This window comes from Micropterus dolomieu, linkage group LG02 (genome assembly GCF_021292245.1).
Source record: "Micropterus dolomieu isolate WLL.071019.BEF.003 ecotype Adirondacks linkage group LG02, ASM2129224v1, whole genome shotgun sequence".
Classification (NCBI taxonomy): Eukaryota; Metazoa; Chordata; class Actinopteri; order Centrarchiformes; family Centrarchidae; genus Micropterus; species Micropterus dolomieu.
In genome coordinates, this window is record NC_060151.1 from 20,332,602 (window position 1) to 20,347,819 (window position 15,218).

Below are 15,218 nucleotides of genomic sequence, written 5' to 3' on the forward strand. Positions count from 1 at the left end.
GACTTGTGCGTGTATGCGTGCGTATGTGCAGGCATGTGTGTATGTCACACCTGCCACAGAGCTCTGAGCAGGGCCGCGAGGAAATCAGCCGTTACCATGGGGACATTAAAATGTGTGGCGCTCCAGGTCATGTCGTCTAAAATAAGCCCTTTGCTGTTTGTGTTAACATTCCTATTGTGAGGTACGGCATACAGACGCCCCCTGCCTCCTAGTCTGACTGTGCCCAATTTTAATTTTTATTAGAAATCAGAGGGACAGCAAAGGTGTTTGGCACCAGATAAAGGCAGCAGCATGCCCCTGGGTCAATCAGTGTGTGAGTGTGGGGCAGTGTGTGTTATACTGCTGTGATCGCCAATAAGGGCTGACCCCACCTTTACAGTGGGTGTGTGCAAAGTGCTTATCGGACCCTATGTTTGTGGAGCACCTTCCCCCATGTGAAAATCCCTCTCAGCTACTGGTGCTTCGCTCTGTCGATGAAGAAAAAAGGTTTAGCGCTCTGGTGAGGTGACTGTGTGCATGTGTGTTGTGTCTGTGCACTGTAAGTGTATGAGAGAGACAGAGAGAGAGAGAGAAAGCAGGTGAGGATGACTGTCTGTCTTGTTTTGTTTGTGTTGAAAAAAGCCAGAGAGAGCAAATGTGCATGTGTAAGTGTGAGAATGTCATTTGCTGAGGGGTTTTGGGGGTCGAAGAAGGGGTAGGAGGTTTAGGTGGGGGGGTAAAGGGAGGGATGGGTGGGGCGGTGAATGGGGCCAGCAGGTGGGAGTGGATGACAGGGTCTCGGTACTCACTGTAGGGGACGCACTCGTACTGGATCTCCAGGTACTTGTAGGTCCCTGGGCAGGGGTCTGGGAACACGTCCGACCCAGCTACCACCACACACTGGGTTCGGTTATTACACCTGCAAGAAGAGACAGATGGGGAAAAGATGGGAGAAAAGAGAAAGAAGGGAGGAAGTAAGAGATAAAAAAAATGACGACTGCCATTGTAAGAAAGACAAATCGGAGTGGGTACAAAAAAAACATCTTCAGGCTCTCAAAGACGGAGACAACGGTGGGGAAGGGAGTAATTTCACACTAGACTAGATCATGTGACAGCTGCGCCCAAAGGGAGGTGGGAAACAGAGGGAGGGAGAGAGGACGAGAGGGGGAAAAGGAGTAGGATGAAGGGTAGAGAGAAGGAAGGAGGGAGGGAAGAGACAGAGAGAGGGCGAGTGACGTAAGAGGCTCCTCTCCTGGGGGATTGTGAGTGGGAGCAATTAGAGGTGAGAGAACAGGGAAGGACAAGGGGGGCTAAGGCAAATACTCTAAACCACACGCACAGGGAAAACATTCATATGCACATAATATCTACAACTAAACCGTATCTCTGCATGCTTTCTCACGTATGCACATGCCGAAAAAGACACACACATACACACACACACACACACACACACACACACACACAACACACACGGAATAAAAGATGCACATCCACACACATGTACTCACTCATTCTCATCACATAATCCATCTCTATCCAGCTTTTAGTATTTCTCCCCTGTGCTGTCTCTCACTCCCTCCATATTTCAAATCTATGCTGAACTCACTCTGTCATCCTATCATTTCCAGGAGTCTCTCTTTTTCCTTTACCCCCTCAATTCTCTCTTTCACCCTGTTGCCACTTCCCTCCCTCCCTCGCTCTGTCCCCAAGCTAGTACCCTGTGCCTCCATTACATGCGTGATGGATAGCTGGTAGAGGGCTTCCATTGATCTGAGCTCAGAGGAAGCAGATGCTGAGCGCAAGCGCAGAGAGCAGCTGTAGGAAGCCCTACAAACACTCTACAACAATCCAAAATATACACATTCACATACACACACACACACACACACACACACACTCATGCACATACACACAAATAAACACAGACACAAATACGGCACACACATGCACGACTCTCCAAGATGCAGTGGTGATCTGCACAGAACAAGGATGCTGACTTCAGTATTTCACACAAGATATCAACACTTCAGGAGGAAAAGCAAGAAATTCTGGACAAATTATGTTGTGGAATAGTATCTTGTTTCCTCTGCCAATAACAGGCTGTGTCTCTGTACAAACACATAAAGAAGACCCAAACAGATCAATAGTTACCTCTGTGACATTATCTTGAAGGCGTCGGGCAGGTAGCACTGCACATTCTCCATCTGGAAGGGGTCTGCATCACAGATCTTGTCATCGGTGCGGCCATAGTTGGCCGTCTCAATCATGATGACATCACTTCCAGGGCAGCGCAGCTCGATCGGGTAGCCCTCACAAGCCAGCTCTCGACGCATCAAGCCGAAGGGCATCATTGACCGGCTCAGAGCTAGAGTGGAAAGAGGGAGAGAGGTAACGTTATAGATAATTCAATGAACCTTAATACTTTTAGGAGGCACTTTATTATTCAACTACATTGTAAATACGATGTGTAGTATTTGACAAGAGCAGGCGGAATGAAAGTGGTTCCTATTGTACTCATGTAAAACACAAATTAGCTATTATTGATTCGCCTTCACTGAACAGTAATATTTCGGTTCTGTTGATGCACAGCCTGGCAATCCAGTTTTCACGGTGGAACATCACAGATCACATATTGGAATGAAGGATGTGCAGTCATAGCAGCTTCTCCAATATATTGCACCACTTGTGAAACAAACTGTGAGAGTTTCAAATGTTAACAAACTCCTACACAAAGCCAGGCAGCAGCTTATCATACCCATCAACCCACCACAGGAGAAGTGTGTGTCCTTCCCATAGGTCCTTTCCAGCATCTTTTAGTCTATTCCACCTCAACAAGGTGCCAGAGCAGCACCTTCGGATTCACTCTGAATAAGAGAGGAAGTGATACTCGAACAAGCAAAAAACACCTTCGCCTCTGGTGTGTACACCATTTGCACACCCACTAGTGCTAATAAGCCATCTGAGCAGCATGTGAATGTACTGCTGTGACCAGTAGTGGAGCTCTGTGTGGAGAAGGGTCAGCAGGGACATCACGGTACTCAGGGTTAATCGCTGAGCCAGGCTGAGAAGCATGAAAGAGGCCTGCAAAGAGGTACTGAGAGAGACACTCGCTGTCTCTCCAGCTCTCTCCATAACTGCATACCTTTCCAGTTGCCTCTACACTCACCTCACACACACACAACAAAATAACAAAATGGCTGCCGGCTTCCTTTATAACACAGGTGGAGGCAGGGGCACAGAAACAGAATAGAAGTAGAGGCAGAGTGAGTGATCTGGCAGTGAAGTTCTCTGCAGCGCTGAAGGACAATTTCTCTGTGCCAACACTCCTGCCAGTGACTGTGAGAGCTGCTGACCATGGTCCTGAAATGACAAAACTTCTTTTGGGAAAATAATAATGTTGGAGCTGCATCAGACGCTGGTAGGTGCGGAGCTGTCCACTGTCCTGAAGGAGTGGAGGGTTTTAATCGAGTTCTCCCCTGCATTGTCAGTAGGGAGGACATGGCACATATTAAGCCAATGGTGGGCATACTGTCAAATCTAAACAGACCAGTGCTAGAGCCACTTAAGCAGGCTGGAATTTAGAAGTCCTTTATAAACTGAGGCTCTCACAGCACAGCATTCCCCCCTGCCAGACAAGCTCAGCAGCAGATGAGGACACTGAGTCAGCCCCTCTCCCCCACTTCTGTTAGTGCTGAAACACACAGAGCAGGGCTGACACTGAGCTAGGACTGCTTAGGTTTCAGCCGCTGTCCATTCAGGAGGACTGCCCATCTAGGTCAATGTCAATGTCAGTCATACCAGACATGCTCTGCAGTGGTGCGCTACATGATTCACTGCCATCGGACTTGCTCATATTTCTAAATGCCACACATTTATGCAGCAGGGACTTGAGTTCAGTTGTGTAACTAACGCCATTAAGGCTGAATGACTAGCACAGACAGACTTCAAATCTTTTATGCCTCGCCAGCATGCAGTGCCAGTGCCAAATCACAAAGGCCTAGATGCAAAAGCGCATACTAATTAAAGCACACGGAGATGCAAACAGCAGGCGAGGCCAGACAAACAAATCCACACACAAATGCACAAACCCACACATGCAAATGAGCACTAACGCAGATGTACTGGTCAGATGAATGTGCACATTCAAGTACACACATACTTGCATGCATGCATTCACACATACACACACACACACACACACACACACAGAGTCCTGGTGTCACAGTGGGAATGCATTGTGTCAGTGTGTGGTCTTAACTACCCTGTGGTGTAAGTACACATCAGTGTACAGCTGGCCAGTGATTAGAACCACACAGTTAGCCAAGTGGAGAGTAAAACTGAAGGGGGCCACCAGGAGTGATCACACTCAGTCCACTTAACACTGTAGACCAACACAACAGGAACATTAGCCCCTATGAGAGGGTCAGACCACACGTTTAACATACTTTACACACTTTATATGGCAAATATTTCTGGCTTTTCAGGGTCATCTGCCACACCTCTGAGTGCTAATACAAATAGCTACAGGTTGAAGGGTTCAGCTCTTGGGCAAAAAAGCCCGACAAGCAGTTAATTCAATTTCTTGGGTTTTGGTTGAATGGTTGCATTGGTTAGAACTAGGCTGGTTTGACAGTTCCAAATAAATGCAGACTTATTTGATCGATAAATACTAATACTTCTGCTGATCAGCTCATGTTTGTGCAGATTTCAGCTTGTTGTTATGTTTAGTATATCACCTGTAGCTTGCTGACTAGATAGTGACATGCCAAGTGTTTATTTAGTCAAACTGAGCTAACTCTTATCAAGATTTGTTTTGGAGTAAAGACTAAAAGAAAATACAATGAGACTATTTAATCACTATTAGGTAAACTTGGGAAAAGCAATTCACCAGTTCAATTTTTACGCAGAATGTGATGTATGCACCTATATTCCTTATCTGTTCCAGCTTTTTCTTTTTCCGGCCCGGCTGTTACAGTGTATATATATATATATAGCCATAATTGAGCACAGCAATTACTGTGCCAGTATACTTCAATGGTGACAGTAACCATGATAACTAGCCTATTTCTGATAACACTGCAATTATCCACTTCTGCCATATTGTATGGTATTTCAGACCTACATTATTTCACACCCACTGTTTGGCAAGTTCCAGGTTTAAGGCGGAGTTCACCATGTAAAGCAGGATGCAACTTACATACCGATAACGCAGAGATTTTTGAATGGCGTATTCACAGACAAGTGTGGAATTTAACTTCAGAGATTCAGTGTTTGTGTGTGTGTGAGAGAGAGAGAGCGAGCGAGAGAGAGAGAGAGAGAGTATGTGTATGTGGTTGTGTGCCAGCCAGATGGCCTGAGGCCTAGCTGGAGCTGTGGCTGGCTCTGAGCTGAGCTGAGATGAGATGAGCAGAGGATAAGCTTGGACTGGCCATGGGCTACGATTGTCCTTCACTCTGCAGGAATCCATTAAGGTTTCAGGGTCTCTTCAGCCAACACACACACAAACGCACGCCCATACACACGTGGCCATTTAGTCCTGCCTGTCAAGCTCATAATAGCTGGATGACAAAGTGTCTTTCTCAGCAGCAGCCATATGTATAGGTGGATTTAATCCCTCACAGTGAGACTATGACTCATCTCCCGTGGTATATAAAACTGTGTTAATATCTGTCATCCAGAAGAGATGGTTACCAATTGTCACACATACTGATGATGATATGAGCCAATTCGATAATTATACGAGCTGATTTGCATGGATGTGGCGGTGTGCAAGAGACAGAGATCTCTCTCTCTCTCACACACACACACACAAACACAATGGACATGGGCCTGGTGTCACTCCAGGGCAGCTGGTGTGAGGGGCTGAATTGGTTGGCTTCATAATAGAAACTCCATACAAATTAAGTGCAAGAGAGAGAACTGATTGGATTTGACTCATTATCCTCACACTGTAATTAAAGCCTGAGGGTGGATAGATGCTTGGACCCTCAGACAAGAACAAAATTTTGCAAAAGTGAAGCTAGTCTTTGCACACACTCATTCCTTCTCTACCATTATGAGTCTCTACATCTATTCTCACTCAACATCACTTGGAGACGAGCAGCCGTGACCTGCAATCAAGAGTCATGACCAACAGTTAAGAAAAGTTAGAAGAAATCTGGTCTGTTATAAATCTGGTTCGTTATATCAAGACCAACTCAGAGAGACTACATTTAGAATTCTGAAAAGTTCACAGTATGAATAGACAAAGATTTCTCTTCATTGAAACACTACCAAAAACTTTCCATCATCAGTGGCATGCTTTCAAACAGAAAAGCACTTTGATTGCAACGTCTCTGACAATTTGACCTTGGACTATGTTCTCACAGATGCTCTATAGTGTGTTTTCCCAGAAATAATTGAGTGAGCAGATCTGCCCTTGCAGGTAGCCAGAGACTGTAATAGTGCCTTTGCATTTGAGTCACAATAGGAGATCATACTTGTGGAGCTCTGTGGCCCTAAGGCTGACTTGTTAGCTGGATGGCTGACTGTCTTTCAGGGGCCAAAATGTGATCAGCCCCTCTTAGCCCCTCTGTCTGTTCCAGCAGTCATCTCCTAATGCTACTCATTAGCATAGCACTGAAGCAGAGAACATTCTCGCCACGCAGTATTGGTAGTTGAAAAACTGGGCATGCTGCTGATGAGGTGGGATTCTTGTCATATCACCGGCTTTAAAATGAGCTTTAAGTGGCACTAAGGCTAATAGGTGAGTATGCTCTTTTAGCCCAGATATTGCAAGGGAATTTTTAAAGTACACTACATCTACATATGCCCTCCAATTCAGCTCTGACCAAAAGAGCTAACTCTCTCGTGATTTTCAGGTTAGTTCCTTAGTAAAGCTGGCGGAGAAGAACAAGTAATTTTACAGTCATTGGACAGGACTAAGAGGTCTCAGTGATGGGAATCCCTCTCTAGCAGAGAATCATCCTGACCAATTTCTCCAGTACTTTATCAACTTAGCGCTGTATCTTAGCGACTCACTTAGCACTGCGAGTTAGCGTAATGACTCACTGGAGCATGGCCTGTCACCACAGACAAGCTGAGGCAGAACTGTCAAATCCAGGCAGCCTTCAAGCTGAGGAGTTGTGACAAAGTGACATCCTGAGACAAACCTAAAGGCCTAATATGAGGGTTCAGGAGGTGGGGGCTGCTTGTGGGACAGTGTATGTCTGTGTGTGTATGCGTGGATGGGAGGGGGTAACATTGGCCTCAAAGCTAGGATGCTATCTCATCTCCTCTAACTCCTCCGCTTGTCAGGCGAAGGAGACAGAGGAGATGAGATGAGGAGCGACTGTATGGGGAGTCACCAGCCGTGCTATAAGGTCAGAACACAAAGCAGCGCCAAAATGACACACATCCACTGTGATGGAGTCGAGTCAAGCTAACACACAGGGAGGAAGAAATGGAATGGCAGAGCAAATTAGACGGGGTAACAATAGAAAAAGATAGAAACCATCAAACTAGATGCTGGCAAAAGATGAACATGACGACCGTTCTTTGTGGAGGCACAAGGTCACTTACATAAAAGGAGTGAGGCAGACATATTTGTGGGAGAGAGGACCTCCTTTTGTTCGGCTACACTCAAACAACCTTTCTCCTCAGCAGCCCAGTCCTCGAACTGAACTGAATTACAGCACAGCCCATAACATTACATCATTTATAAGAGAATTAAAAGCGCCCCCTGGAAATGGGATACATACACCCTCATACTCATGCATCTGCCATGATGCACACACACACACACACGCACACAAACCAAAATTCTTGCATGCAGACACACAAGCTCTAACCCTCATCCATCCTCAACCTCGAGAACTCTCAGTGTGTGTTGACAAACTTTGCTGCGGGGGGAACTAGCAGGCATGGCAGAGAGATTAAGACAGGCGGTTAAAAAGTCACTGAGACACAGAGCAACACACACACACACACACACACACACACACACAAACTTGAGGAGGGAGGCGAGACGGGACGTGCTCATACTGTCAAACCACTTCATTGCTGGTCCTGGCGCCTAATTATGCAATAAAAGTGCCTCAGTGGGGGGAAACGACATAGCCCCCCCAAAAGAAATCAGCATGCCTAAAAAGTAGGAAATTCATTCGGTGTAAAATATCCTTCATCTCCCCAGGGATGGGAGCTGTGCTGCAGGCCCAACACAACTCTATTCTGTTGTCTGCTTACAGCACGTATCACAAGAGGCAGGCCAGCAGACAGTGAGTCAGACCTAGATTCATATAAACATTGTGGTGGAGTAAAACTGCAGGTGATGTAGGGAAACAGCCACGGGGACGAGGGGAAAATGGAGCAGAGACAATGAAGCTGAGAGAGGAAAGTGAGAAAGGTGGTAAGAGACTGAAGATAAAGTGTTAAGAAAAAGGAGGAAGAGTGACAGATAAGGTGTGGGGGAGAGAGGGGGAGACGGAGTGACTATCATGCAAGGCCTGCTGTCAGAAAGATGTGTGCATTTGGAAGAGTTGCGAGTCGCATCCAGAGACTTGTTAGGAAAGATGAGTGTCAAAGCCCTGCCCTGCCGCTGCATTAGACACTTAATTAACCTCCTTATACGCTAAGCCAAAGGCTTGAGCGTGTATACAGAGTGTATGCCTGTGTGTATTTTTACTGTGCACCAGCTGATCAATCTGTTTGCAAATATTTATTAAGTAGCTACAGTGTGTAGGATTTCAGGTGCTCCTGTACATTTATGTTTTAAATGAATTAATTAAAAATGGATTTGTCTATAAAATACTACAGAATCCCTCTTATCCTTGCATGCCATCATGCATCTGCAGTGCAATGAACATATACTATATGTTTCCTCCTATCTTTGTGTTTTTTCTTTTTCACCTCAGCACCATCCCTCAATCCCTCATCCAATTTAATCCACCCGGAAACTCTCATTTACCCTCCCCACCAGTCCTCTTCACCCTCTCCTTGTTCCCTCCATGTCTTTATTCCTTCCTTGTCCTGACCCTTCACCTCCAGTTTTCCCATCTTTCCTGCGCATCCCTTTGTCCTCCTTTATCCCCTCTCACAGTTTTACGAGCCTCTCCACTCATTTATCCTGCAAATTTCTCTCTCTTCCCCTCTCTACTCTCTCTGCCCTTGGCTGCCAGCAGTAAGCTGCTGTTGGTAATTATCAATCTGCAGTCCACAAAACACAACAAGCAAATGCACACATTCTCGAGCATGCGACATGCTTGACACATAAACACCAGCAATCATGCACACACTCACGAACCAGAACTTCCGGACACACACACACATGCACACATACACAGTCCTTCACGGCAACAAAGCCTCAACGTTACGCAGCTAGGCCCTGAGAGAAAAGAGGCAGCTATCACACGACTGCACAAACTGGAACACAATCCCCAATCCTTTATGTAGGAGCTTGTTTGTGGTACACAAATCAATGTACACAAACTAACATACCCCGACGCAAAAAAAATACAAGCAAACACAAACACACAAACAAAATGGGCACACAGGCACAAAAACAAACGTACACCAACACTGTGAACCAATGAATAAACAAAAAAACACAGCCCCTGTATACAGGCGCAGGCACATGAGAGTGACATACGTCATCTTCAAAGGAAGGTTTGAAAGAACACACCGCCACGCCACCCCAGCCTCTCCCTCCTTCTCCTGCCCGCCCCCGACTACCAATATATGTTCAAAGGCCATCCATTAACCTTTCACTCACACAGGCCTCTCTGTGATCTACTGTTCTTAGCCAAGGACTTTGAAGAGCACAGCAACCCCCAGCACCCGGGAGGGAGCAAGGGAGGCAGCAAACGAGAGACGAGAGAAAGACAGAAACAGGCAAAAGACAGTGAAAGGGAAAAGGAGGGAATGACAATGACAAGAGATGTGGGCTGTTAACAGAGTAAGGAAAGGAAAACAGAGTCGGGGGGTGGGGGGGTGGTGATACTTTAGGAGGGAGGCTGTATAGAATGTGGGGTATGATGATGGGCAGAAAAGGAAGGAGGTGAAAGAGAAGATATGTTGGGGAGGATGGAAAAAGGAGGAGAGAAGGAAAATGGCACTTTCATTTCAGATAGAATAGGAAGAGAGAGAATGAAGGATAGTAAAAAGAGGGGTGTTGGGGGAAGGACATCATGATGCAGACAGAGGGAGTAATAGCTGAGGTGCTAGGGGAGAGAAGGCGGAGAGATTGGATGAAAATGAGTGGTAAGTGTTAGGAGTGAGAGAAGTGAGAAGCACTGACTATTGCTAATAAGATAGGGAGGCAACAAAAGCTTGAAAACACACAAAAGAGGCAAAGAGAGAGAAATGGGAAAAAAGGCTTTACAGCAGTTCTTTATTGCAAAATCCAGATGATGCGCAGTTTTATTCACAAGCCACTAGATTAGCAATTAGTGTCAGTGAAGCCTGTGGATTTCAGCTTTATGGCAGAGAAAAACATGGTTAAACATATTCAAAAGTAATTTTCAGACTAAATCAGAGAATTTACTTGTGTTTATCAACATATGCAAAACTAGCTGGCTCTGATGGCCTTGGTCTATAAAACAAAAAGGTATTAGAAAATTGGAAATGTCAGTTATCTGTAAGTTCTGGCATAAGTCATCTGTCTGTCTATGATTCTGCAACTGATACGTATGTCAAAGGAAACTGGGTCATTTGTAGCAATACAGGGTTGTACTGTTGTATTTGGTTAAAAAATACTTTCCAGAAAACTTCCCAATTAATTTAACACATTAATAAGAAACCAAATAATTCAACACAACCTTAATAGCAGCAGATGCAGTAGGTAGGAGTGATGAGAAGACAGGGAGCCTGCCGGGTTATAACGTTTACCTCATTGACTTGTTTGAAGCACTTATTCTAGTGTCAACTGATTATGATCAGCTAATACCATGCACCAATATGCTCAGGTATTCAGACCTGTCTGATAGCTGCAGAAGTAAAGAGTTAAGAGTTTACAAAACACTCATTAAAGCAATGCAATATGCTGTTCAGAAAATTATACAACAACAAGAAGCAAAGTGCACATAGCAAGGTTAGCGGCACTGCCGCTTTATTGCCTCCTCTCGGAATATTATTGCTACAAGCTTGTCAGAGAATCAATTCTTATGAATTAGTGAGTAGGTTGCAGTTCTGAAATTATCGTTTTAATATTATAGTATTGCAGGACTGAAAGTCAACTCTTTCTGTGCAAAAATGTAATATTGGATGTGGTTTTCAGGTCAAGTCTGTTTTAAGATCTTCACTCAGAATTTTAAATCTAGGGTTGAGCAACACTTATACCCCAAATAACTGTCAGCGAAGTCATAAAAAAGCATCTGGCTTTCAAAGGCATAGTGAATTCTTCATGTGGCCCTCCATGAAAAATTACTACTCACCCCTGCATTATAGGAAGCCAAAATACTGCACTGAGATCAGTCCCCATTCAGACATTCTGTCACCATCCAAGGACAGTCGAGAGACTAAAGCACTTTGTTGAGAAGACGTGTAAAAACAGCTAGTCCCCCATCCTTAAATAATAACTATCATTCAGGGGGAGAAGGCACAGAAGAAGAAAGCCGGGGAGAGGAGGGGAAGACAGATAAAAATGTCTGCATGTGCACTAAAGGACCAGGGGCCTTTCCACGCGACTGATCTGAGAGCAAAGGCAAAGGCAGGGGAGATGAGAACAGATTCCACCAGTCAGCTGACGCTGGCATCCTGATATGAGTTGTACTCACCCACACTCGCATAAATGCTCTCTCTCATACACACACACACACACACACACACACACACAAACACACACACACACACACACACACACACACACATTTGTTTCTCTATCTACATCTCATTGACATAATGCATCATGCATCCTCTTACCCTAATGTTAATCACAACAATTATATGCCTAACCTTAACCTTTACCCAATTATAACCTGAACACTAAATCAACTCTTAACCCTCAAAAAGCAGTCTCTACCAGTGGGGACCTCAATTGTTGTCCACACAGTGACACAAGTCTCTATCAGTTATATCCACCGGGATATAAAAACATACGTATGTGTAACACACACGTATGTGAACAAACCCCATACACGTACACATCACTATGCACTCATGGACATACTGTTCACAAATTTACAGTATGTACATACTAAGGCTGTCCCAGACTAAGGATATACATAGTCGAATCAGAATTGTCAAGTCTTGCCTGTAGTCGAATGTAGTACTGTATAATACTGTGTTTGTGTGCAGCCGACAGCTGCATGCACGTCATGGTTCCTCGCGGGTCTATTTCAAGTACTATTTAAAAATGATGCAATATTCTTTGTGTGGTTCATCAATGGTGATAAATGATCCAAATTGCCCGCGAGGTGCGGATAACTCTGCACAGCAACGGTGAAGTTAAGGCTCCGTCTCAACAGCAAGTTCCTCTTCTGCCGTTACACACTCACACACTCACATACACGCTACGCCTACACATGCGCACTGATGCCCCCTACCTTGAGGTTTAGGGTTACAATTCTGGATTTATTCACGCACTTTAAAAGAATTTATTAAAAGCTTCTTTTCACATTTTTTATTTACAGCATTAAACGTTGAAATGTATATTGAAATAGGCAGTATATTAACTTATTGGGAGAAAACTGGTAGTTCTATGAAAAATCAGACGTTGAGCACCCCCATATTGCCAAAATGGCATGATCCTCGTTTCACTGCGAAGCTTCGACTGTGAGATCATGTCTATCCATGTCAAATTAATCACTATAAGCGGATGAATATTGTAACAGATTTTTTTTTCTTTATTTCTCATGCAGATTAACACCTAATTGACATTTTTACATAAATTGGGGTGGTGATGGGGCAGTGGATAAAACACATGTCTTTGGTGTGAGACAACCGGGTTCAATCCCCTGCTATGAAACATCCACCAATGTGTCCCTGAACAGGACACTTAACCCATAGTTGCTCAAGAGGCGTGCGACATCTGACATATATAGCAATTGTAAGACGCTTTGGATAAATGCGTCAGCTAAATGAACAAATATTGTTTATTTTACTGTACAAATTTAACTACCGTATTGTATATAATTCAAATACACTTTACATTATTAAGGAAGAGTCTGTAGCTTACTGTAGTTCATATAATAATTTGGCTATTTACAAATACAATGACGTCAGTAGTGCAAATACACCACTAACATTCAGCTTGGCTGAGGTTTCAATGCATTTCAAATTTTTAAACAACTTTAGTTTATCAATGCCAAACTCGTAGCAGAGTTTGAAAACAAATATATTCATAAAATATTCAGATGTTTTCCATATTGTATTAAAAGATCCAAAATCAACTCTGAATGTGGACTACTTGATTATTATAAGCAAATTATTTAAACAGCATTTGTATAGGAATGATTCTGTCCCCAGCGTTTTGATTCATATAAGAGATTGATCACCGTAACCGCAATCTCTATAAGCGGTATCCACTGTACATGCACACACCTCACATGCAACTCTAGATTGAAAGAATATCAAAGTAGCCTTATAACGGTCTGGCTACCACTACTGGTGCACATAAATACAAACACACACATGCTTGTGCTGTGCTAAATGAAAGCTCTATGTCAGGGCTTCATCACGTACAGCGCAGCTGCCTGCAATGTCTGCCACATTAAGCAAGCCTAATGGGCTTTCAAAGCAACAACACTGCGAATGAAGGGTTGTACTCGAGCATTCTGCGGAATCAGCGGGACATTTTGTTTGTCAGGGTACGCATGTCAGTTTGTCAGGGAGACTGCCGGGATGGGCTGGTGGAGGGGTTTTGGAGGAACATGACTTTATTTTCCTAGATTTGTATGAGTTTAAAAGATGAAAATATTGTTTTTGTTTTATACACCCACTGCATTTCAAAGAGAAATGGAGAGTTGCACAGTGATTTAACAAGATAAATATTCACTGTGTTAAATGAGAACATGATTGAGAATTGAGGGACAGAGCAGGGAAAAAGTATGTGTACAAAGCTCATGCTGGTAAGGAACATTTGCGTTAAAGAGCTGCTTCCAGAGAATAAATGTGTGGGTGTTAGGGGTAAATATTAGAATGTGCAGCCAGGAGTAGAGAGAGGTTAAACCATGGCAGATTAGTTGGGACACTGAGGAGGAGCAGGGGTACACATTAGACTGTGAAGCCATGTGTGATGATCCTGCAGGTTTCCAAATGAGCTCTGATTAGCCTGAGAGTGATTTCAGCAGCTCTCGTCACATCAAAACCCTACCCTCTTCCTTTAAATTGTACCTCCCTTTTCCGTTCTTTTTATCTCCAACTCTGGTCACACTACAGTACAATAGAAAGCCTACATTTCACCAAACATTCGGCTGCCAGATTTATGAGCACCAAAACGGTGTGGGTGTTCATGTGCATGTGTCTGTTTGCATGCCTCTGTGCCTGATTCAAATAGAAAAATAAAAATAACTGATTTTCTTATTTTCATCAAACCAAATGGTGCGCCAGTGCCTTGGGGCTTAATACAGATAACAGTCAATTGATTATTAATGCATTATTAATACCCCAAGTGCCAGGTCACACAGATAGTTGGAGGCTTATTTTCACACAAATACACACACACCCACACACACACAAACAAACACAAAGCAACATAGCGCCAGAGGCCAAATGTATCCAATGGAACAGAACGTACGCTGTACAAATCCAATGTTACAAAAGCAGCCAAATTAAGATGGAAATAAAACAGCACCTACTCAAATTAGAACTACACCTGGCCAATCAGTGCTTACACAGAGGGCCTGCTAAAACCAATGCTGACACAGGCGTACACGAGCAAATTTAAATTTTACCCTCCCTTCCTCTGTTTCTTTGACTACTCCTGCTTCATCACTAGCCCCTCCCCGTGGCGACTGTGTCTCTCCCTGATGCTCCTCCTCCTCGTCCTAGCTGTCCATCACCCAGTGGCTCATTGGCACAGAGCTGACTGAGAGCATACAGCAGATGGTGTGCTGCTGTCTGTGTGGCAGGCCACTAGCAGGACACCCAACAGCCCCTCCTTTCCCTCCTCGGCCTTCTACCTCCCCCTGCAATCCCTCCTCCTTCGCTGCTACACGTCTTCCAACACACACACACGCATACACACACCCTCCAGCACCACTTCGGCCCAACCAGGTCACCTGCTGCCAGGCTTACAACAACTAGCACACACACAAATACAA

At 44.4% G+C, this 15,218-nt stretch overlaps 1 protein-coding gene across 2 annotated transcripts in view; it reads right to left on the reverse strand.

Moving 5' to 3' along the window:
• Nucleotides 1–15,218, reverse strand: part of adgrl1a (adhesion G protein-coupled receptor L1a) — a 57,393-nt gene that overhangs the window by 38,489 nt on the left and 3,686 nt on the right. For both annotated transcript variants that reach the window (XM_046036451.1, XM_046036461.1), the window contains exons 3-4: nt 2,134–2,347; nt 789–898 (exon numbers count right to left, since the gene is read on the reverse strand). In XM_046036451.1, coding sequence (XP_045892407.1) covers nt 789–898; nt 2,134–2,347 — 324 coding nt within the window. The remainder of the gene's footprint in view (nt 1–788; nt 899–2,133; nt 2,348–15,218) is intronic.